Genomic DNA, 24,591 nt, shown 5'->3' with positions numbered 1-24,591 from the left:
CCCCGCCGCAACAGTTTCTGCTGTTTCTCACCTTTTTTTGTAAGGGGCAGACCCGTCAGCAATCCTTTGTCTGTCTCCCTGTAATTTTTGTCTGATCTTGAGTGGGATTGTGCTGAAAATCTAATTTCCCCTCGGGGAATAATAAAATACTTCTGAAATCTGATTACTGATCGGTTGGACAGGTTTTATAGTTGCTGGGACTTACCCATGGCAATCAAAAAGGACAATGGTAACCAATTCACTTAAGCAAATTTGCAGAGTTTCTGCTATCAAGCAAATTATAATTACTGTGTATCATCCTGAGATTATGAGGTTGAGGGGGAATAATAATAATAATGGATTATATTTATATAGCACTTTTCTAGACACTCTAAGCCAGGGGTCGGGAACCTTTTTGGCTGTGAAAGCCGTAAGAGCCATATAATATTTTTCTTAACACTGAACACAAATGTGTGCATTTTTAAGTAAGACCAACATTTCTAGGGTATAAGAGGTCTCTTATTCTTTGTAATAACATTGTTATTCTGAAGCTAACTGTGGAGGGGGCGTGGCCTGCGGGCCTGCAGCGGACTGGGGTGTGCCAGGACAGGCCTCGAAATCAGCGACAGGTGCGTAGATGGTCCACCTGGGCCTCGATATCTAATCACCTGTCGCTCTGTTATAAGCCACAGCCAGTAGGAGAGACAGGTTGGGGCTGGAGCCAGAGCGCGAGCGAGAACGAAAGACAAAGGGAGACTTATTGAAAAATGAAACAATATTGTAACCCTGAAACCGGCTCTCATTTCGGTGCTTAGTGGTCTGAAGAACCCCCAGAGGGGCGAGCCCCACACTAACCAATAATAAATAAATAACTTCTTACCATTACGCAACTTCTTGAACAGGTGTGGTGGATGGAATAAAAATGCATGAGAATGTTTTATATTTTGAACGTTATTTTTAACACTGATTACAAGTGGAACCATTCATTACTTATCATGTTAAGCAATGTCAGCTCAGATTTATCCGGGAGCCAGATGCAGTCATCGAAAGAGCCACATCTGGCTCGCGAGCCATAGCTTCCCTACCCCTGCTCTAAGCGCTTCTCAGAGAAGTGAGAACCTTTACCACCACCTATCATTCATGATGAATGATAGGTGGTGGTAAGCTACTTTTATAGCCACAGCTGCCGTGGGTCAGACTGACAGAAGCGTGGCTGGCAGTTTGCGCCTACGGCCCCTCCGACCACCGCCTATCATTCATCATTCATTCACCAATGTGAAGTGCCGTTGTGCCCAAGGACACAACGGCAGCAATTTGGATGGTAAGAGGCAGGGAGCGAACCTGCAACCCTCAGGTTTCTGGTACGGCCGCTCTACCCACTGCACCAAGCTGCCCCGGGAAGGCTAAATAAAACCGTAAAGAACAGGAATCAAGGCACACAGTGGCAGTGTGCGTCACAATACGAAGGTCTCGGGTTCAGTCCTGCGCTCGGGATCTTTCTGTGTGGAGTTTGCATGTTCTCCCCGTGAATGCGTGGGTACCACGGCTGCCTCCCACCTCCAAAGACATGCACCTGGGGATAGGTCGATTGGCGACACTAGTGTGCGAATGTGAGTGTGAATGTTGTCTGTCTATCTGTGTTGGCCCTGCGATGAGGTGGCGACTTGTCCAGGGTGTACTCCTGCCTACCTACCGCCCGAATGCAGCTGAGATAGGCTCCAGCACCCCCCCCCCCGCCACCCCAAAATGGGACAAGTGGAAAAAAGTTGATGAATAGGCCTTTCTTGATCATTGTAATCTGTGTAATTACGACCCAGCATGATATTTGTAACCTCACTTCACTTTTGACTTTCTCCACCATGCAGGCACGGAAATCCTAACGGGCAACGCTCGGGTGGTGTATGCATCCATAGGTGTGTTCGTGGCCTTCGCCTTTGGCTACATGATGCTGCCCCTTTTCGCCTACTTCCTCAGGACCTGGACGGGTCTGACGATGGCTAACGCTTTGCTTGGCATCCTTTACATGCCCCTCTGGTGGTGGGTTTTTGTCATTACTAGGAAACACTTACCTGAAAGTAGTTACTTGCTGTCATTTTGTGTGTGTGTGTGTGTGTGTTACAGGTTCCTCCCGGAGTCTCCAATGTGGTTGTTGTCTCAGGGACGAGTGGCGGAGGCTGAGACCATCGTGAGGAAAGCTGCAAAGATGAACAGAGTGGAGGCTCCAGAGAAAATATTTGCCGATTACATTATAAACGTAAGTCAACTTCATGTTTTTACAATTTACACTTGCCGGACACTTTTTGACGTATACTCCATGTCTGACTCCATATTTGCTTGTGTGTTGTTGTTGTTGTTGTGGGTCCGTGCAGTGGAAGGAGGAAGGTGAGGGGATTTGAAGGCCTACTGAAAGCCACTACTACCAACCACGCAGTCTGATAGTTTATATATCAATGATGAAATATTAACATTGCAACACATGCCAATACGGCCTTTTTAGTTTACTAAATTGTTATTTTAAATTTCCCGCAAAGACTCCTGTTGAAAACGTCAACATCACGGACTGTTAGGAAAAATTTGCGCTGCACACACACACACACACACACACACACAGCTAAAAGTTGTCTGCTTTAACCGCATACTTACACAGTATTTTGGACATCTGTGTTGCTGAATCTTTTCCAATTTGTTCAATTAATAATGGAGAAATCAAAGTAGAAAGATGGAGGTGGGAAGCTTTAGCCTTTAGCCACACAAACACACGGTGATTCCTTGTTTAAAATTCCCGGAGGTGAAACTTTACTATGGATCAGAGCGGTCAAGCGAACATGGAGCCCGACCAAATGTCAACCAGCAGTTTTCGGTGAGAAAATTGTGGTAAAAAGTCGCCACTTACCGGAGATCGGCTGAGCTTGTGCCGTCCATACAGCTGCCGTCGACTTCAAACAGACACTGGCGTTACCATGAATTGATTAACGTGGACCCCGACTTAAACAAGATGAAAACTTATTAGGGTGTTACCATTTAGTGGTCAATTGTACGGAATATGTACTGAACTGTGCAATCTACTAATAAAAGTATCAATCAATCAATACACCCTTCCGACTATCAGGTACTATTAATCTCACTAAAACACTAGCAACACAATAGAACGAAAAGGGATTTCCCAGAATTATCCTAGTAAATGTGTCTAAAAACAACTGAATCCGTCCCAATGCAATCGTTTTTTTTTCTTCTAGCCCATCGCTATCAAGATCGTCAAACACAAATCTGTCATCCTCGCTCAAATTAATGGGGAAATTGTAGTTTTCTTGGTTCGAATAGCTGTTTTTGTTGGAGGCTCCCATTAAAAACAATGTGAGGATGTGAGGAGCCATCAATGGGTGACGTCATCGTCTGCGACTTCCGGTAAAGGCAGGGCTTTTCTGTTAGCGACCAAAAGTTGCGAACTTTTTCATCGATGTTCTCTACTAAAATCCTTTCAGCAAAAATCTGGCAATATCGGGAAATGATCAAGTATGACACATAGAATGGACCTGCTATCCCCGTTTGAATAAGAACATCTCATTGTGAGTGTGAATGTTGTCTGTCTGTGTTGGCCCTGCGATAAGGTGGCGACTTGTCCATGGTGTACCCCGTCTTCCGCCCGATTGTAGCTGAGATAGGCACCAGCGCCCCCGCGACCCCAAAAGGGAATAAGCGGTAGAAAATGGATATCTTACAAACTCGGTACATCGCCCAGCCCTATGCCATGGACGGCTAGAGGACGAAACGGAATTTCTTCAGTTGTGGTCAAAAGTTTACATACACATAATGTCATGGCTGTCTTGAGTTTCCAATAATTTCTACAACTCTTATTTTTTTGTGATAAAGTGAGCACATACTTGTTGGTCACAAAAAAACATTCATGAAGTTTGGTTCTTTCATGAATTTATTATGGGTCTACTGAAAATGTGACCAAATCTGCTGGGTCAAAAGTATACGTACAGCAATGTTAAAGGTCTACTGAAATTAGATTTTCAGGTCCATTCTATGTGTCATACTTGATCATTTCGCGATATTGCAATTCTTTTGCTGAAAGGATTTAGTAGAGAACACCGACGATAAAGTTTGCAACTTTTGGTCGCTAATAGAAAAGCCTCGCCTTTACCGGAAGTAGCAGACGATGTGCGCGTGACGTCACCGGTGTGAGGGCTCCTCACATCTGAACATTGTTTATAATGTGAGCCATCAGCAGTAAGAGTAATTCGGACCGAGAAAGCGACGATTTCCCCATTAGTTTGAGCGAGGATGAAGGATTCGTGGATGAGGAAAGTTAGAGTGAAGCACTAAAAAAAAAAAAAAGGCCACAGCAGTGGGAGCGTTTCAGATGTAATTAGACACATTTATTAGGATAATTCTGGAAAATCCCTTATCTGCTTATTGTGTTAATAGTATTTTAGTGAGATTATAAGGACATACCTGAAAGTCGGATGGCTGCGGTGAACGTCAGTGTCTCTGAGAGAAGCCGAGGAGCCAAGATCACAGCTGCCTTTTTGAGCTGCAGGATGAGGTCGCGTAATCCACTCAAGTCTGCGGTAAGAGCAGACTTATTATCACAATTTTCCCATCCAAAAACTTGCTGGTTGACGTAGAGAAACATGTTCGCTTGACCGCTCTGTGTTAAAGCTTCACAACAAACAAAGAAACACGGCTGTGTTTCGGTTGCTAAAGGCAACTGCAATCCACCGCTTTCCACCAACAGCATTCTTCTTTGACGTCTCCATTATTACTTGAAAAAATTGCAAAGGATTCAGCAACACAAATGTCCAAAATGCTGTGTGATTGCGCGATGAAAAGAGACGACTTTTAGCCGTAAGTGGTGCTGGGCTAATATGTCCCCTCCAACCCGAGACGTCACAAACACACGTCATCATTCAGCGACGTTTTCAACAGGAAACTCAGCGGGAAATTTAAAATTGTAATTTAGTGAACTAAACCGGCCGTATTGGCATGTGTTGCAATGTTAATATTTCATCATTGATATATAAACTATCAGACTGCGTGGTCGGTAGTAGTGGCTTTCAGTAGGCCTTTAATATTTGGTTTCATGTCCCTTTGCAAGTTTCACTGCAAAAAGGCACTTTTGGTAGCCATCCAGAAGCTTCTGGCAAGCTTTTGGTTAAGCCTACTCCTCTTGGTACAGTTCTCAATGGGGTTTAAGTCAGGACTTTCGGAAGGCCATTCTAAAACCCTAATTCTAGCCTAATTTAGCTATTCCGTTACCACTTTTTATGTGTGTTTGGGGTCATTGTCCTGTTGGAACACCCAACTGCGCCCAAGACCCTGACGATTTTAGGTAGTCTTGAAAAATTTGGAGGTAATCCTCCTTTTCCATTGTCCCATTTACTCTCAGTAAAGCACCAGTTCCATTGGCAGCAAAACAGGCCCAGAGCATAATACTACCACCACCATGCTTGACGGTAGGTGTGGTGTTCCCGGGATTAAAGGCCTCACCTTTTATCCTCCAAACATATTGCAGCAAAACAGCTCAATTTTTGTTTCATCTGATCACAGAACTTCCCTCCACAAGGTCTTATTTTTGTCCATGTGATTAGCAGCCAACTTTAGACGAGCCTTAAGGTGTTGCTTCTGGAGCAAGGTCTTCCTTCTTGTATGGTAGCCTCTCAGTCCATGGCGATGCATAACACGCTTGACTGTGGACACAGACTCTTATCTTCCAGCAGCTTCCTCTTGATCCTCTTGACCAATTTTCTCTCAGCGGCAGGTGATAGCTTGGGTTTTCTTCCTGATCGTGGCAGTGACAAAACTGTGCCATGCACTTTATACCTACAAACAATTGTCTGCACAGTTGCTCTTTAAGCATTAAGCTTCTTTGAAATGGCTCCAAGTGACTTTCCTGCCTTGTTTAAGTCAATGATTAGTTTTTTCAGATCTGTGCTGAGTTCCTTTGACTTTCCCATTGTTGCGTTTGTAATCGAGTCTAATGACTGCATCACATGAGCCCAGAAACTGATGACATAGTGCTGTATTTTACTTCTTTATCTTTTTTTTTTTCAACCAAAAATGCTTTGCTCTGATTAGGGGGTACTTGAATTAAAAAAATGTTCACAGGTGGTACATCTCTGAAAAAAGGTTGACAACCACTGCTCTAAAAGCTGTAGATGTTATTGTCATATATGCATGTACAGTAGAAGGCAGTATTGTCCTGTTTAAGAGTGTCACAACATTGCTGTTTACAGCAGACCAACTGCTTTGCGGTAGACGAAAGCGTGACTGCTGTTGTTGTGTGTTGTTACCGCGCTGGGAGGACGTTAATGAGACTGCCTAACAATAAACCCACATAAGAAACCAAGAACTCGCCATCAATCATTCGACAGTTATAAAGTCATTGGGCAGGCACTCTGTTTATATTGTGAAAAGAGGCTGTCGACACGTCACTCGGGTCCGCATGGAGCTGGAGGGGGCGTGGCCTCCAGCTTCGCCTGAATTTCGGGAGATTTTCAGGAGAAAATTTGTCCCGGGAGGTTCTCGGGAGAGGCGCTGAATTTCGGGAGTCTCCCGGAAAATCCGGAAGGGTTGGCAAGTATGATGTAAACTTTTGACCACGACTGTACTTCCGGTTAAAAGTACTGATTGGAAGGACACCGCAGCACCCGCAGTGAGCAAACTCCTCCAAAAGATGGCACCATAGCACAAAAAATAACACACCTGTTCAGTGTCTTTGGACTATTTGCATTATAGCTGTCAATGAAGAAAAATGAATATATTAGACGCACTATCCAATAAGCCGCACGGTTTAATTCGTAAGAAAAAAGTAGAGGCTTATAGTATTTACAGTACAAACCCAGTTTCCATATGAGTTGGGAAATTGTGTTGGATGTAAATATAAACAGAATAAAATGATTTGCAAATCCTTTTCAACCCATATTCAATTGAATGCACTACAAAGACAAGATATTTGTTTTTTTTTGCCAATAATAATTAATTTAGAATTTCATGGCTGCAACACGTGCCAAAGTAGTTGGGAAAGGGCATGTTCACCACTGTGTTACATCACATTTTCTTTTAACAACACTCAATAAATGTTTGGGAACTGAGGAAACTAATTGTTGAAGCTTTGAAAGTGGAATTCTTTACCATTCTTACTTGATGTACAGCTTAAGTTGTTCAACAGTCCGGGGTCTTGTTGTCGTATTTTACGCTTCATAATGCGCCACACATTTTCGATGGGAGACATGTCTGGACTACAGGCGGGCCAGGAAAGTACCCGCACTCTTTTACTACAAAGCCACGCTGTTGTAACACGTGGCTTGGCATTGTTTTGCTGAAATAAGCAGGGGCGTTCATTAAAACGTTGCCTGGATGACAACATATGTTGCTCCAAAACCTGTATGGACCTTTCAGCATTAATGGTGCCCTCACAGATGTGTAAGTTACCCATGCCTTGGGCACTAATACACCCCCATACCATCACAGATGCTGGCTTTTGAACTTTGCGCCTATAACAATCCGGAAGGTTATTTTACTCTTTGTTCCTAAGGACACTACGTCCACAGTTTCCAAATATAATTTGAAATGTGGACTCGTCAGACCACAGAACACTTTTCCACTCTGCATCAGTCTATCCTAAATGAGCTCGGGCCCAGTGAAGCCGGCGGCGTTCCTGGGTGTTGTTAATGAATGGCTTTCGCTTTGCATAGCAGAGTTTTAACTTGCACTTACAGATGTAGCGACCAACTGTAGTAACTGACAGTGGTTTTATGAAGTGTTCCTGAGCCCGTGTGGTGATATCCTTTACACACTGTTTGATGCAATACAGCCTGAGGGATCAAAGGTCCGTAATATCATCGCTTACGTGCAGTGATTTCTCCAGATTCTCTGAACCTTTTGATGATTTTACGGACCGTAGATGTTAAAATCCCTAAATTCCTTGCAATAGATCGTTGAGAAATGTTTTTCTAAAACTTTTCGACAATTTGCTTACAAAGTGGTGACCCTCGCCCCATCCTTGTTTGTGAATTACTTAGCATTTCATGGAAGCTGCTTTTATACCCAATCATGGCAGCGTTTCTGGGTGTTGTTGATAAATGGCTTTGGCTCTGCATAGTAGTTTTAACTTGCACTTACAGATTTAGCGACAAACTGTAGTTTCTGACAGTGGTTTTCTGAAGTGTTCCCATGTGGTGATATCCTTTACACACTGATGCCATTTTTTTGATGCAGTACCGCCTGAGGGATCAAAGGTCCATAATATATTTGCTTACGTGCAGTGATTTCTCCGGATTCCCTTCACCTTTTGATGATTTTACGGACCGTAGATGGTAAAATCCCTAAATTCCTTGCAATAGCTCGTTGAGAAATGTTGTTCTAAAACTTTTCGACAATTTGCTTACAAAGTGGTGACCCTCGCCCCATCCTTGTTTGTGAATTACTTAGCATTTCATGGAAGCTGCTTTTATACCCAATCATGGCAGCGTTTCTGGGTGTTGTTGATAAATGGCTTTGGCTCTGCATAGTAGTTTTAACTTGCACTTACAGATTTAGCGACAAACTGTAGTTTCTGACAGTGGTTTTCTGAAGTGTTCCTGAGCCCATGTGGTGATATCCTTTACACACTGATGCCATTTTTTGATGCAGTACCGCCTGAGGGATCAAAGGTCCATAATATATTTGCTTACGTGCAGTGATTTCTCCGGATTCCCTTCACCTTTTGATGATTTTACGGACCGTAGATGGTAAAATCCCTAAATTCCTTGCAATAGCTCGTTGAGAAATGTTGTTCTAAAACTTTTCGACAATTTGCTTACAAAGTGGTGACCCTCGCCCCATCCTTGTTTGTGAATTACTTAGCATTTCATGGAAGCTGCTTTTATACCCAATCATGGCAGCGTTTCTGGGTGTTGTTGATAAATGGCTTTGGCTCTGCATAGTAGTTTTAACTTGCACTTACAGATTTAGCGACAAACTGTAGTTTCTGACAGTGGTTTTCTGAAGTGTTCCTGAGCCCATGTGGTGATATCCTTTACACACTGATGCCATTTTTTGATGCAGTACCGCCTGAGGGATCAAAGGTCCATAATATATTTGCTTACGTGCAGTGATTTCTCCGGATTCCCTTCACCTTTTGATGATTTTACGGACCGTAGATGGTAAAATCCCTAAATTCCTTGCAATGGAAGCTGCTCTTATAGCCAATCATGGCACCCACCTGTTCCCAATTAGCCCGCACACCTGTGGGATGTCCCAAATAAGTGTTTGATGGGCATTTCTCAACTTTATCAGCACTTATCGCCACCTTTCCCAATTTCTTTGCCACGTGTGGCTGGCATCAAATTCTAAAGTTAATGATTATTTGCCCCAAAAAAATAAAAATGTTTATCAGTTTGAACATCAAATATGTTGTCTTTGTAGCATATTCAGCTGAATATGGGTCGAAAATTATTTGCAAATCATTGTTTTCTGTTTATATTTACATTAAATACAATTTCCCAACTCATATGGAAACAGGGTTTGTATAAGTTGATGTGTACGTTGTTTGAGTGTTGATAATGAAATTGTGTTATTTTAGACATTTCATATTGCTCCTAATTTTTTTGTCTGTGCTCCCAGATGTTTTCATTTCGATGCAAATATGCTCAAAGTGAAACAGACATTTAATGTCGTGGCCGGTGTTGTACCGAATTATGCACTCCCGCCGTAAAATGCACCCCCTGGCGGGAGCGCGCTTACGTCACTCGGTTGCGTCGAAATCTATCTCTGGCTAGGATGCTCGTAGAGACATGAAACTCACCCTAGTAACTCATCCTTACCCCCCCCCCGTATACTGTGAAAACCATGTGATGATTGGACCTCCACAGGCGGAGTTAGGGCAGGGGTGCTTTTTCAGGCAGCACCAACAGCCCACCGGCCGGAAAAAGCACCCCCTATCTATCTCTGGCTAGGATGCTCGTAGAGACATGAAACTCACCCTAGTAACTCATCCTTACCCCCCCTGTATACTGTGAAAACCATGTGATGATTGGACCTCCATAGGCGGAGTTAGGGCAGGGGTGCTTTTTCAGGCAGCACCAACAGCCCACCGGCCGGAAAAAGCACCCCCTATCTATCTCTGGCTAGGATGCTCGTAGAGACATGAAACTCACCCTAGTAACTCATCCTTACCCCCCCCCCCCCCCGTATACTGTGAAAACCATGTGATGATTGGACCTCCACAGGCGGAGTTAGGGCAGGGGTGCTTTTTCAGGCAGCACCAACAGCCCACCGGCCGGAAAATGCACCCCCTATCTATCTCTGGCTAGGATGCTCGTAGAGACATGAAACTCACCCTAGTAACTCATCCTTACCCCCCCCCGTATACTGTGAAAACCATGTGATGATTGGACCTCCACAGGCGGAGTTAGGGGGGGGGGTGCTTTTTCAGGCAGCACCAACAGCCCACCTGCCGGAAAATGCACCCCCTATCTATCTCTGGCTAGGATGCTCGTAGAGACATGAAACTCACCCTAGTAACTCATCCTTCCCCCCCCCCTGTATACTGTGAAAACCATGTGATGATTGGACCTCCACAGGCGGAGTTAGGGCAGGGGTGCTTTTTCAGGCAGCACCAACAGCCCACCGGCCGGAAAATGCACCCCCTATCTATCTCTGGCTAGGATGCTCGTAGAGACATGAAACTCACCCTAGTAACTCATCCTTCCCCCCCCCCCCTGTATACTGTGAAAACCATGTGATGATTGGACCTCCACAGGCGGAGTTAGGGCAGGGGTGCTTTTTCAGGCAGCACCAACAGCCCACCGGCCGGAAAAAGCACCCCCCCCCTAACTCCGCCTGTGGAGGTCCAATCATCACATGGTTTTCACAGTATACGGGGGGGGGTAAGGATGAGTTACTAGGGTGAGTTTCATGTCTCTACGACCATCCTAGCCAGAGATAGATAGATGTTCAGGCAGCTGTAATCAACTCTTCACTGAAAATGCACCCCCACCACAACTCCATCTCTGGTACTTCGGGTACTTTTGGTAAAGTTATTTGTGAATGTTCAGTTTGAAAATTCTTAAAACCAAAACAAAGATAGGTATCAGATGCATTCATTTATTAATGTATTCATCCATCCACCCATGAGCTTCTTACAGTTAAAGAAAATGTCATAGTTTTCAAATACGAGTATTGGATCACGTCGAGTGAAGCAGCAAACATTCGTTCTCCTTGATGTCTCTAAAAAAGTACATATAGAGGCTTACTTTGGTGTATATATTCTTTACAGTAAGCTGTCAATGTAGACATTTTCGGGACAGCAAATATTCCTATATTAAATGGTTATTGTTTTTGCCTTATCTGAATGGTGGCGGAATCATTAAAGGCTCACAATTAATCCATCCATTAATATATCCAAAGTAAACACAACTTGGATTATTTCACCTTGTTATGTACCTTTTTTATGCCGGAAGAGGCGATGTACCCACCTGAATGACGACGAAATCATTAAAGGCAATGACGGCGAAATCATTAAAGAATCACAATTAATCCATCCATTAATATATCCAAAGTAAAGACAACTTGGATTATTCACCTTGTTATGTACCTTTTTCTGCCGAAAGAGGCGATTTTAGCCGAGTTTAGCTACTTTTCGAGACGGGTGACGCAACCGAGTGACGTAAGCGCGCTCCCGCCAGGGGGTGCATTTTACGGCGGGGGTGCATAATTCGGCACAACACCGGCGAGTGTGAATTGACTGACGGCACACTCACGTGATGCATCTTGCAGGCAGAAACACCAGAAGAAACCTTCGTGCAGCGATACACTTTGCTGGATCTGCTAAGGAGAAAAAGAGTTGCGGCCACAACATTTATTATGACCTTTTTGTGGTGAGCCTCACACACACACACACACACACACACACACACACACACACACACACACACACACACACACACACACACACATGCAAACACTGTGTTTTCTGGAATAAAACCATTATTGGCTCACCAGGTTCAGTCAGTCTCTGTCATACTACGGCCTGACCCTGAACACATCGCAACTCCACTCGGACCCGTACATCAGCTGCTTCCTGTCGGCCGTGGTGGAGCTGCCGGCGTACTTCGGCACCTGCTTTGCCGTGCGCTTCCTCCCACGACGCTTGGCCTTCCTCCTGACCTGTCTGGTATCGGCCCTGTCGCTCTTCTTCATTCCTTTGCTGCCTCAAAGTAAGCAGGGGCAACAGAGTGACGTGACGGTAAATGAGCGACATGGGTGCGCGATTTCGAAATTGCAATTTCTCACTCCAAATTTGCATTTGTGATTCGATTTGCGACTTTTATATTTTATATATTTATATATAAATGTATTTAAAGGCCTACTGAAATGAGATGTTCTTATTTAAACGGGGATAGCGGGTCCATTCGATGTGTCATACTTGATCATTTCGCGATATTGCCATATTTTTGCTGAAAGGATCTAGTAGAGAACATCCACGATAAAGTTCGCAACTTTTGGTGCTGATAAAAAAGCCTCGCCTCTACCGGAAGTAGCAGACGATGACATCACAAGGATGAGGGCTCCTCACGTCCTCACGTTGTTTATAATGGGAGCCTCCAGCTGCAAGAACTATTCGGACCGAGAAAACGACAATTTCCCCGTTAATTTGGGCGAGGATGAAAGATTCGTGGATGATGATATTGATAGCGAAGGACTAGAAAAAAAAAAAGAAAAAGCGACGGCTCCGGGTGGCGGCAGTGTGAGCGTTTCTGATGTAATTAGACACATTTACTAGGATAATTCTGGAAGATCCCTTATCTTCTTATTGTTTTAATAGTGTTTTAGTGAGATTGTAAAGACATACCTCGAGGTCGGATGGCCGCGGTGAACACGCCAATGTCTCAGAGAGAAGCCAAGCCCACAGTTGCCTTTTAAACAGCAACTGCAGGAGGACGAAGAATCCAATGATGTCTCCGGTAAGATATATATATATATATATATATATATATATATATATATATATATATATATATATATATATATATATATATATATATCACAATTTTCCCATCCAAAAACATGCTGGTTGACGTAGAGCAGGGGTAGGGAACCTATGGCTCTAGAGCATGGGTGTCAAACTCTGGCCCGTGGGCCAAATGTGGCCCGAGGTGTAATTTCATTTGGCCCTTGAGGCAATATCAAATTAACATTAGAGCCGGCCCGCCGCTGTAACACCACATTCACCGCTAATACTCATACTCGTCAACCCTCCCAATTTTCCTGGGAGACTCCCGAATTTCTCCTGATTTCCACCCGGACAATAATATTGGGGGCGGGCCGTAATATACATAATATATGCGGCTCATACACAAACACACACAAGTCTATGCAAGGCATACTTGGTCAACAGCCATACAGGTCACACTGAGGGTGGCCGTATAAACAAGGTTAATACTGTTACAAATATGCGCCACACTGTAAACCCACAGCAAACAAGAATGACAAACACATTTCGGGAGAACATCCGCACCGTAACACAACATAACCACGACGGGACAAATACCCACAACCCCTTGCATCACTAACTCTTCCGGGATGCTACGATATACACCCCCGCTACCACCAAACCCCGCCCCAACTCAAACCCACCACCAAAAAAAAGGCACTAAATTTGTGTTTTTATTTTATTTGATATGCCATTGATATTTTTGAATTATTATTATTTGAAACTGTATTTTGTATGTCACTATAAAGTTATATAAGCCTTGCTTGTTCAATATTTAATGCAAAACTTGTTTGAGTCCCTATTAAAAGGTTACTTTGTTCAACCTCGGCCCGCGGCTTTGTTCAGTTTTACATTTTGGCCCACTCTGTATTTGAGTTTGACGCCACTGCTCTAGAGCCAGATGTGGCTCTTTTGATGACTATATATGGCTCTCAGACAATTATATTTATATAGCGCTTTTCTCTAGTGACTCAAAGCGCTTTACAAAATGACACCCGATATCTAAGTTACATTTAGGTGTGTAAAGTGTCTTGCCCAAGGACACAACGACAGTGACTAGGATGGCGGAAGCGGGAATCGAACCTGGAACCCTCAGGTTGCTAGCACGGCCACTCTCCTAACCGAGCTAAGCCGAGTAACCGTGTAATACTCTTCCATATCAGTAGGTGGCAGTCGGTAGCTAATTGCTTTGTAGATGTGGGGAAACAGCGGGAGGCAGAGTGCAGGTAAAAAGGTGTCTAATGCTTAAACCAGGGGTAGGGAACCTATGGCTCTCGAGTCAGATGACTGCACCTGGCTCTCAGATAACTCTTAGCTGACATTGCTTAACACGATAAGTAATGAATAATTCCGCTGGTAATCACAGTTTCAAAAATAACGTTCAAATTATAAAACATTCTCATGCATTTTAATCCGACCATCCGTTTTCTACCGCACCTGTTCAAGATGTCGCATTAATGGTAAGAAGTATTGTATTTATTATTGGTTAACTTTTAGAATAACAATGTTGTTAAGAAGAATAAGAGACTTATTATACTCTACAAATGTTGGTCATACTTAAAAATGCACAAATTTAGTTGTATTCAGTGTTGAAAAATGTTATATGGCTCTTACGGAAATACTTTTTGAAACATTTGGCTTTCATGGCTCTCTCCGCCAAAAAGGTTCCCAACCCCTGTTTTAGACTGTCAATCAACATAACCTTGTTTCACGGTGCCACATATTAGAGAAATATGCAATATTTGGGTCTATGCAGACAGACTCCGAACTTATGTCTACATCAGTGTTTCTTAACCATTGCGGAGTCGCCCCCTAGAGGGCAGTAAAAAAATGATCTGTCTCAGCTGTGGGCTGCAGTGGTACTCAGTTGTAATACACTTCTCCGCCACTTGTGGCAGCGATGACAATATCAAACAAACAGAAGACTGGAGCTAAAATCACTGCAAATGTTTTGGAATGTTGACTATCGTTCACAATCCTTATGAGTAGAGATGTCCGATAAAATCAGACTGCCGATAAATGCTTTAAAATGTAATATCGGAAATTATCGGTATCTGTTTCAAAAAGTAAAATGTATGACTTTTTAAAACGCCGCTGTACAGACTGGTACACGGACGTAGGGAGAAGTACGGAGTGCCGATAAATCTTAAAGGCACTGCCTCTGCACGCCGACCCAATCACATAATATCTACGGCTTTTCACACACACAAGTGAATGCAATCATACTTGAGCAACAGCCATACAGGTCACACTGAGGGTGGCCGTATAAAAAACTTAACAGTTACAACTATGCGCCACACTGTGAACCCACACCAAACAAGAATGACAAGCACATTTCGGGAGAACATCCGCACCGTATCACAACATAAACACAACATAAATACCCAGAACCCCTTGCAACATTTACTATACCTGGACGCCACAGTATACACTCCTGTCCCAAATTCAAAGCTGCTGTTTTGAGGCATGTTAAAAAATAATAATAATATTAAATATGGCAGTGCCATGAGGGCATTTGTTTCCATAACTTGAGTTGATTTATTTTGGAAAACCTTGTTACATTGTTTAATGCATCACAACAAAAATAGGCATAAGAATGTGTTAATTCCACAACTTTATACAGTATATCGGTATCAGTTGATATCGTAACCGGTAGTTAAGAGTTGGACAATATCAGAATATCGGATATCAGCAAAAAAGTCATTATCGGACATCTCTACTTATGAGATACAAAAAGACAAAAGGTTTTGCATCGTAATTTGTAATAATCCGCTTGTTCTTTGTGGCCAGCAATGCAGCTAATGGGAACAATCTGGTCTGCCTTGAAATCACTTCAGAAATGCTAACAAAACCTACTTCCGGTTACATAACCTGTATAATAAGCACCCTGTAGCGACATTGTTATTGTAAGAGCGAACACCGAGGAATTCTTTTCGAGCATAGTAAGACTTACTACGTGCTACGGCATTTACCGTCAATAGCTGAATGCCTTTGACGCAATGCGATAGGACACCAATCTGTACAGTCTGAAAAACAATCATAATACAGTATCTGTAAAGTAGTATTTAATGTTTTGTTTGTACACAGTGTATGCATGTAGTCGTAATAACAAGCACGACATGCTACATGTATCATGACCGATATTATAGTGACTCACTCGACAGACAGTTGTGCGTTTGGTCCAGCTGGCCAAGGACATCCTTTTTCAGTTTAAGTTGGGTAAAGACTCCATTTATGTCAGCATAGCTCGGCTCCAAATTCCCTATTTGCATCGTGGAGACCTCACTCTCTCGTCTTCCGTCGGCTGCAACGTTTCTCTTTGTGTTCGCTTCTATAAGCAGTAGAGATGTCCGATAATAGCGGCCGATAAATGCTTTAAAATGTAATATCGGAAATTATCGGTTTCGGTGTCAACCTCCCGATTTTCCGGGGAGACTCCCGGATTTCAATGCCCTTCCCGAAAATCTCCCGGGGCAACCATTCTCCTGAATTTCTCCCAATTTCCACCCGGACAACAATATTGGGGGCGCCTTGAAGGCACTGCCTTTGGCGTCCTCTACAACCTGTCGTCACGTCCGCTTTTCCTCCATACAAACAGCGTGCCGGCCCAGTCACATGATAAATGTGGCTATGTACACACACAAGTGAATGCAAGGCATACAGGTCACACTGAGGGTGGCCGTATAAACAACTTTAAGACTGTTACTAATATGCGCCACACTGTGAACCCACACCCAACAAGAATGACAAACAAAACAGAACAAATACCCAGAACCCCTTTCCCCACTAACTCTTCCGGGACGCTACAATATACACCCCCCGCTACCACCAAAACCCGCCCACCCCCCCCATCTCCCGATTTCGGAGTTCTCAAGGTTGGCAAGTCTGCTCTCATATACTTTGGACTGAAGCTGTGTGCCTTCATTGTTTTTGTAGCTGTTGTTTTGAGGCATGTTTAAAAAAATAAAAAATAATGCACTTTTTGAAAGTCAAAGTATGGTATTTCCCATAGTTGTAGTGGGTATTAAGTTTATCTCAGGGAGAGCATGTCCCAAATTCCAAGTTGCTGTTTTGAGGCCTGTTAAAAAAATAAAAATGCACTTTGTGACTTCAATAATAAAAATATGGCAGTTCCATGTTGGCACTTTTTTTCCATTACCGGAGTTGAAGTTGGTCTCTTATTTTGGAAAACCTTTTTTTGATTGATTGAAACTTGTATTAGTAGCATACTTGCCAACCTTGAGACCTCCGATTTCGGGAGGTGGGGCGGAGGCGTGGTTGGGGGTGTGGCGTATAATTCACCAACTCGAGTATTTCATATATATATATATATGAAATACCTGACTTTAGGTGAATATTAGCTATATATACTTATTTTACTATACATACATAAATAAAAGAAATAGTTGAATTTCTGACGGCACCTATCAAATACACCGTAATAACACATTTGTTCAACTAACTGTACTGTGCTTGCTGGTTACTAAAAAAAAAAACAATAACACTTACCTTTCACTATTTGAATAACCTTTGTTCTGCCATTTGCGTATTAGCGAGCGATCTCCAAATCCGGGAACATACCCTTCACAGATTTGTTGTAGACATCCGCAAAGGAGAACGGGATGTAGCTTCCAGCTATCAGCATAGCCATCTTTGTCTCACCATAAGTTACACCATCGGGTCTCCATTTTGCGAGGTGGCCCATAATACTGGGTTGTGAACGATGCTGCGCTGAATATCCGTTCACCGTGTTCAATGGAGAAGTCTGTTCTACAAAATGTACAGGCAACATACCCCTTCCCCTTTGAACTCTCCTGGATAAACTGAAATTCTTGTTTCCAATTGTTCTGGAACTTGCAAGCGTATTTTTTCATTTTGCTCGTCGATGGTGTAATATATTGGGTTGGAGTCAATAACCAGGCGAGGTGATGAAGTTACGTCTTTTTACTGTGGGCTTCAGAACAGACATTCTGTTCTATGTACACTAGATGGCAGTATTGTCCTGTTTAAGAGGGTCACAACATTGAGTCAAGTTCTCGCCCACTCCAGCTCCGTCTGAAGTTCGGGAGAAAATTTGTCCCGGGAGGTTTTCGGGAGAGGCGCTGAATTTCGGGAGTCTCACGGAAAATCCGGGAGGGTTGGCAAGTAGGATTAGTAGATTGCACAGTACAGTACATCCATCCATCCATTTTCTACCGCTTATTCCCTTTTGGGGTCGCTGGCGCCTATCTCAGCTACAATCGAGCGGAAGGCGGGGTACACCCTGGACAAGTCGCCACCTCATCGCAGGGCCAACACAGATAGACAGACAACCTTCACACTCACATTCAGGCCAATTTAGTGTTGCCAATCAACCTATCCCCAGGTGCATGTCTTTGGAAGTGGGAGGAAGCCGGAGTACCCGGAGGGAACCCACGCATTCACGGGGAGAACATGCAAACTCCACACAGAAAGATCCCCAGCCTGGATTTGAACCCAGGACTGCAGGAACTTCGTATTGTGAGGCAGACGCACTAACCCCTCTGCCACCGTGAAGCACAGTACAGTACATATTCCGTACAATTGACCACTAAATGGTAACACCCGAATACGTAAAGTTACATTGTTTAATGCACCAGCGGGGCCATCACAACAAATTGAGGCATAATGTGTTAATTTCACGACTGTATATATCGGCATTGGTAATTAAGAGTTGGACAATATCGAATATCGGCAAAAAATCCATTATCGGACATCTCTAATAAGCAGTAATTCATCCTCTTTATTTTCGGCTTCAAAAAGTTAAAGTTGTGAATTCTCATTTGTCCATAATTATCGTGCTCAGAGCAATGCAGAGAGAGACTTATTTTTCGCTGTTTGAAGCGAGGAAGAAACGTGAGGCTCAACAATTCTGATTGGCGAACATGTCTGCCACTCAAATGCCAGTGACGGCAGAGAAAAAAAAAAAACCTCAGGTTTTTTTGATGTGGATTATTCGTGCAGACCTAATGCACAATTAAAAATGGATGTCTTTCCAATGGCATTATCTTAATGCTTAACAAGCAAACTCCTCAAATAACCGAGAAAAAAAAAATCACTGGATTGGATAAAGGTGCAGTAACACACCACATCCAGCAGATGGCACTGTGGTGAATAAATGTTTGTATATACAAGTAGCAATCATTGTTTTGACCTTATCAAACATTTAAAATGGAACAAATCTTCCCAAACTGGGGCGGTATAGCTCGGTTGGTAGAGCAGCCGTGCCAGCAACTTGAGGGTTGCAGGTTCGATTCCCGCTTCCGCCATCCTGGTCACTGCCGTTGTGTCCTTGGGCAAGACACTTTACCCACCTGCTCCCAGTGCCACCCACACTGCTTTAAATGTAACTTAGACATTGGGGTTCACTATGTAAAGCACTTTGAGTCACTAGAGAAAAGCGCTATATAAACATAATTCACTTCACACTTCAAACTCACCTCAAAAATGTCGCTCAGGTGTATTAGGGGTGGCCGTCGCCTTGGAGATGCTGGGGAAATTCGCCATAACAGCCGGCACGTCCATACTCTACTTCTACTGTGCCGAGCTCTACCCGACAGGATTGAGGAACACGTCGACGGGGATGTGCAGCATGGGTTCCAGGATCGGAGGCTGCATTGCACCGTTTGTGCTGCAACTGAGTGAGCATTTTTTTTTTTTTTTCAGTATAAGACGTCTTGTTAAAACGTTCAAGTGGTTTGGTTTCAAAACATCCATCTTTGTCGCACAGACTTCTACGTCAAGCACCTGACGTACGTGACCATGGGGAGTATGGCGGTGTTGTCTGCTTTTCCACTGCTCTTCATGCCAGAGAGTTTTGGCCGCCCTCTCCCTGAAACACTAGAGCAGATGCCCAAGACACAAAGGTAGGACGCTTGAGTTGATTTGGGAAATTGTGTTGGATGTAAATATAAACAGAATACAATGATTTGCAAATCCTTTTCAACCCATATTCAGTTGAATATGCTACAAAGACAACATATTTGATGTTCAAACTCATAAACATTGTTTCTTTTGCAAATAATCATTAACTTTAGAATTTGATGCCAGCAACACGTGACAAAGAAGTTGGGAAAGGTGGAAATAAATACTGATAAAGTTGAGAAATTCTCATCGAACACTTATTTGGAACATCCCACAGTTGCGCAGGTTAATTGGGAACAGGTGGGTGCCATGATTGGCTATAAAAGTAGCTTCCATGAAATGCTAAGGCATTCACAAACAAGGATGGGGCGAGGGTCACCAATTTGTAAGCAAATTGTCGAACAGTTTTAGAACATTTCCCAACGAGCTATTGCAAGGAAGTTAGGGATTTTACCATCTACGGTCCGTAAAATCCTCAAAAGGTTCAGAGAATCTGTAGAAATCACTGCAAGTAAGCGATATTGCGGACCACTGATCCCTCAGGCGGTAGTGCATCAAAAACAGACATCAGTGTGTAAAGGATATCACCACACGGGCTCAGGAACACGTCATAAAACCACTATCAGTAACTACAGTTGGTCGCTACATCTGTAAGTGCAAGTTAAAACTCTGCTATGCAAAGCAAAACCCATTTATCAACAACACCCAGGAGCGCCGCCGGCTTCGCTGGGCCCGAGATCATCTAAGATTGACTGATGCAAAGTGGAAAAGTGTTCTCTGGTCTGACGAGTCCACATTTAAAATTATATTTGGAAACTGTGGACATGATGTCGTCCGGAACAAAGAGGAAAATAACCATCCGGATTGTTATAGGCGCAACGTTCAAAAGCCAGCATCTGTGATGGTATGGAGGTGTATTAGTGCCCAAGGCATGGGTAACTAAAACATCTGTGAAGGCACCATTAATGCTGAAAGGTCCATACAGGTTTTGGAGCAACATATGTTGTCATCCAAGGAACGTTATCATGGACGCCCCTGCTTATTTCAGCAAGACCATGCTAAGCCACGTGTTACAACAGCGTGGTTTCGTAGTAAAAGAGTGTGGGTACTTTCCTGGTCCGCCTGCAGTCCAGACCTGTCTCCCATCGAAAATGTGTGGTGCATTATGAAGCGTAAAATACGACAGCGGAGACCCCGGACTGTTGAACGACAGAAGCTCTACATAAAACAAGAATGGGAAAGAATTCCACTTTCAAAGCTTCAACAATTAGTTTCCTCAGTTCCCAAACGTTTATTGAGTGTTGTTTAAAGAAAAGGTGATGTAACACAGTGGTGAACATGTCCTTTCCCAACTACTTTGGCACATGTTGCAGCCATGAAATTCTAAGTTAATTATTATTTGCAAAAAAAAATTTAAGTTTATGAGTTTGAACATCAAATATCTTGTCTTTGTAGCATATTCAACTGAATATGGGTTGAAAATAATTAGCAAATAATTGTATTCTGTTTATATTTACATCCAACACAATTTCCCAACTCATATGGAAACGGGGTTTACAATATGAAAGAAATCCCTCTATATGCTTTTTGTAAATGGCCACTCGCTACAATCTGCGGATTTGAACATTTACTTTAAGAAAGGTACTCCAATGACCATGGAGACCGCTGTGAAGTACCTATGAGTCTGGCTTGACTGTGAACTTAACTTTAAATTATGTATTGACTATCTTAACATACTCCTGCTTAATGCCCATATGCAGATCATCAAACTGTTTTACATTTCAAGTCAGAAGGAAAATAATCTCTCAATTTATTTTACCAATTATTGACTATGTGGACATTGTTTATTTTAATACCTATGACTAGTGTTGGGTTAGTTACTGAAACCAGTAAATAGTTACAATTACTAGTTACTTTATTTCTAAAGTAACTCAGTTACTTACACCAAAAAATAATGCGTTGCTGTGAAAAGTAACTATTTCGTTACTTAATGTATTTTTCGGACTATAAGTCGACGTTTTTTTCATAGTTTGGCCATGGGTGAGCGACTTATGTGTGAAATTATTAACACGTTACCGAGTGATACCATTTGAACCCTAGATTAAATGAGGTTACCATGGCAACCGTGCCATAGCAACGGTCCTACCCCCGCTTACGATCAGTGACAACCATCAGAGTGAACAGAGGCCAGGCAAACATTTAGAGAAAACAAAATAAAAACAATATAAACGAAATAGGGACATTTATCTCCAACACACCTTAAACCTTTTAATGTTTTGTTTGATACCCTGTATAGATGTATTTGAAGTTGTCCATACAGAACTCATTACTGTCATTTATACACCCAGCTCAACTTGCTCCATCCTGAAAAGCGACGGACGTACCACTGGTTTCTATTTATTTTCGTGTATTTATTTTAATCTACAAACCCCGTTTCCATATAAATTGGGAAATTGTGTTAGATGTAAATATAAACGGAATACAATGATTTGCAAATCCTTTTCAACCCATATTCAGTTGAATATGCTACAAAGACAACATATTTGATGTTCAAACTCATAAGCTTGTTTTTTTTTGCAAATAATAATTAACTTAGAATTTCATGGCTGCAACACGTGCCAAAGTAGTTGGGAAAGGGCATGTTCACCACTGTGTTACATCACCTTTTCTTTTAACAACACTCAATAAACGTTTGGGAACTGAGAAACGAATTGTTTAAGCTTTGAAAGTGGAATTCTCTCCCATTCTTGTTTTATGGAGAGCTTCAGTTTTTCAACAGTTCGGGGTCTCTACTGTCGTATTTTACGCTTCATAATGCGCCACACATTTTCGATGGGAGACAGGTCTGGACTGCAGGCGGGCCAGGAAAGTACCCGCACTCTTTTACTGCAAAACCACGCTGTTGTAACACGTGGCTTGGCATTGTCTTGCTGAAATAAGCAGGGGCGTCCATGATAACGTTGCTTGGATGACAACATATGTTGCTCCAAAACCTGTATGGACCATTCAGCATTAATGGTGCCTTCACAGATGTGTAAGTTACCCATGCCTTGGGCACTAATACACCCCCATACCATCACAGATGCTGGCTTTTGAACTTTGCGCCTATAACAATCCGAATGGTTATTTTCCTCTTTGTTCCGAGTCCACTGTTACCAAATATAATTTGAAATATATATATATATATATATATATATATATATATATATATATATATATATATATATATATATATATATATATATATATATATATATATATATATACATACATACATGGCATATAGGGCGGTATAGCTCGGTTGGTTAAGTGGCCGTGCCAGCAACTTGAGGGTTCCAAGTTCGATCCCCGCTTCCGCCATCCTAGTCACTGCCGTTGTGTCCTTGGGCAAGACACTTTACCCACCTGCTCCCAGTGCCACCCACACTGGTTTAAATGTAACTTAGATATTGGGTTTCACTATGTAAAGCGCTTTGAGTCACTTGAGAAAAAGCGCTATATAAATATTCACTTCACATATATGTATGTATATATATATATATATATATATATATATATAATGGGTAATAAAAGTCAGGAAAAAAATGAGCATTTGTTGTTGTTTTAACTAAATACAATTAATAATATGGAGGTTAATTTGTGTCTATATTAAAAAATCTCTTTTTTTCCCACTGAATTTATGTAACTGAGTTTTTTGCGTTTGAATTTTGTGAACTGTATTTTCTTTACTCATTATGCTGACAATTCATTGAACAGAAAATTGTGAGCAAAATGTGATTTAAAAATTATATTTAAGTGTTTTAAAACTATTGTGGAAAATTAATCACTGTAGAAAAATTCAGTGCAGAAATATGTGTTGCTTCAAAACTCAAGACTCAGGCTGAAGCAATCGATGCTGTCTGAGAATCAGCCAATAAGGTGCTTTGTCTTAAATTACCGAAATTGGGTCTTGAGCTTTGAAGCAACAAATATATCTGCACTGAATATTTCATTTTTATACGCTTAATTTTTTTTACACAGAACTATATACATTGAATTTTTTATTCAATGAAATTGTCAGTATAATTTGATGTAGAACAATTAAAAAAAAAAAAAAATCTGTTCACAAAATCCAGTTTCAGTGTCCAAAAAAGCTTTTGTAATAATAAGACTAATTAACTTTCTATTTATTCTAAAAATGAAAAACTATTTCTGCCTTCAACCGTGCTGTCAAAAGTGAAATCTTCCTTGTTGGATACCTTTAACTCTACCTGCTGCAGGAAAATGTTTACTTCTCTGCATAAAACAGTTATATTATTATTTTATTATTACTATCAGAGCTATAGCAAAGCCTTTGATGCCTTCCATGCAAGATGGCGACATAAACCAATCCCCTGTCCTTCAGCCCATGTTCCTCTTGTGCCTTACAGACTAAAATGTTCGTGCATCGCAAGAAGAGAACCCTCCAAACATGTGATGGAAAGCAAACTGTGACACTCTCAAACACAACATTTTACTGCACTGGTTCAATTGACTATTTATGTCGTCTACCATATTCATAAACAATAAATGCATAAAAATGTGTTCATTATGAGTCATTGGAATTTTTTCTATCTGCATCTCATCGTAAGAAGTTCCTGTTAAAACAAAAGTCTACTAATATTCCTCCTCTTGGTGATTCCTATTAAAACGGCTGCACATTCACTCAAGATCCTGGGATTTCCTGTCAGGAACGTATTCTTCTTCTTTGGTGTTTGTGAGTTTATAGATGT

The 24,591-nt window shown here is 42.1% G+C and overlaps 2 protein-coding genes across 6 annotated transcripts in view; one reads left to right on the top strand and one right to left on the bottom strand.

Annotated features, from left to right (window-relative positions):
• Positions 1 to 24,407, top strand: part of LOC133545683 (solute carrier family 22 member 4-like) — a 64,336-nt gene extending 39,929 nt beyond the window's left edge. For 2 of the 4 annotated variants that reach the window (XM_061891490.1, XM_061891489.1), the window contains 7 exons: positions 1,845 to 2,016; positions 2,101 to 2,233; positions 11,743 to 11,843; positions 11,968 to 12,182; positions 19,435 to 19,617; positions 19,707 to 19,842; positions 24,250 to 24,407. In XM_061891490.1, the coding sequence (XP_061747474.1) occupies positions 1,845 to 2,016; positions 2,101 to 2,233; positions 11,743 to 11,843; positions 11,968 to 12,182; positions 19,435 to 19,617; positions 19,707 to 19,842; positions 24,250 to 24,313 (1,004 nt within the window). In that variant the 3' untranslated portion in view covers positions 24,314 to 24,407. Of the gene's footprint in view, positions 1 to 1,844; positions 2,017 to 2,100; positions 2,234 to 11,742; positions 11,844 to 11,967; positions 12,212 to 19,434; positions 19,618 to 19,706; positions 19,843 to 24,249 lie in introns of those variants that run through there. The other 2 variants (XM_061891491.1, XM_061891492.1) reach the window with 2 other exon arrangements.
• The window catches only part of LOC133545681 (solute carrier family 22 member 4-like), a 145,246-nt gene continuing 144,968 nt past the window's right edge, over positions 24,314 to 24,591 (bottom strand). For both annotated transcript variants that reach the window (XM_061891486.1, XM_061891487.1), the window contains one exon: positions 24,314 to 24,591. This exon is cut by the window's right edge and continues 14 nt beyond it. In XM_061891486.1, coding sequence (XP_061747470.1) covers positions 24,521 to 24,591 — 71 coding nt within the window. In that variant the 3' untranslated portion in view covers positions 24,314 to 24,520.

The sequence above is a fragment of the Nerophis ophidion genome, linkage group LG28 (assembly GCF_033978795.1).
Source record: "Nerophis ophidion isolate RoL-2023_Sa linkage group LG28, RoL_Noph_v1.0, whole genome shotgun sequence".
Taxonomy (NCBI): domain Eukaryota; kingdom Metazoa; phylum Chordata; class Actinopteri; order Syngnathiformes; family Syngnathidae; genus Nerophis; species Nerophis ophidion.
This window is presented reverse-complemented; position numbering and strand designations above follow the sequence as displayed.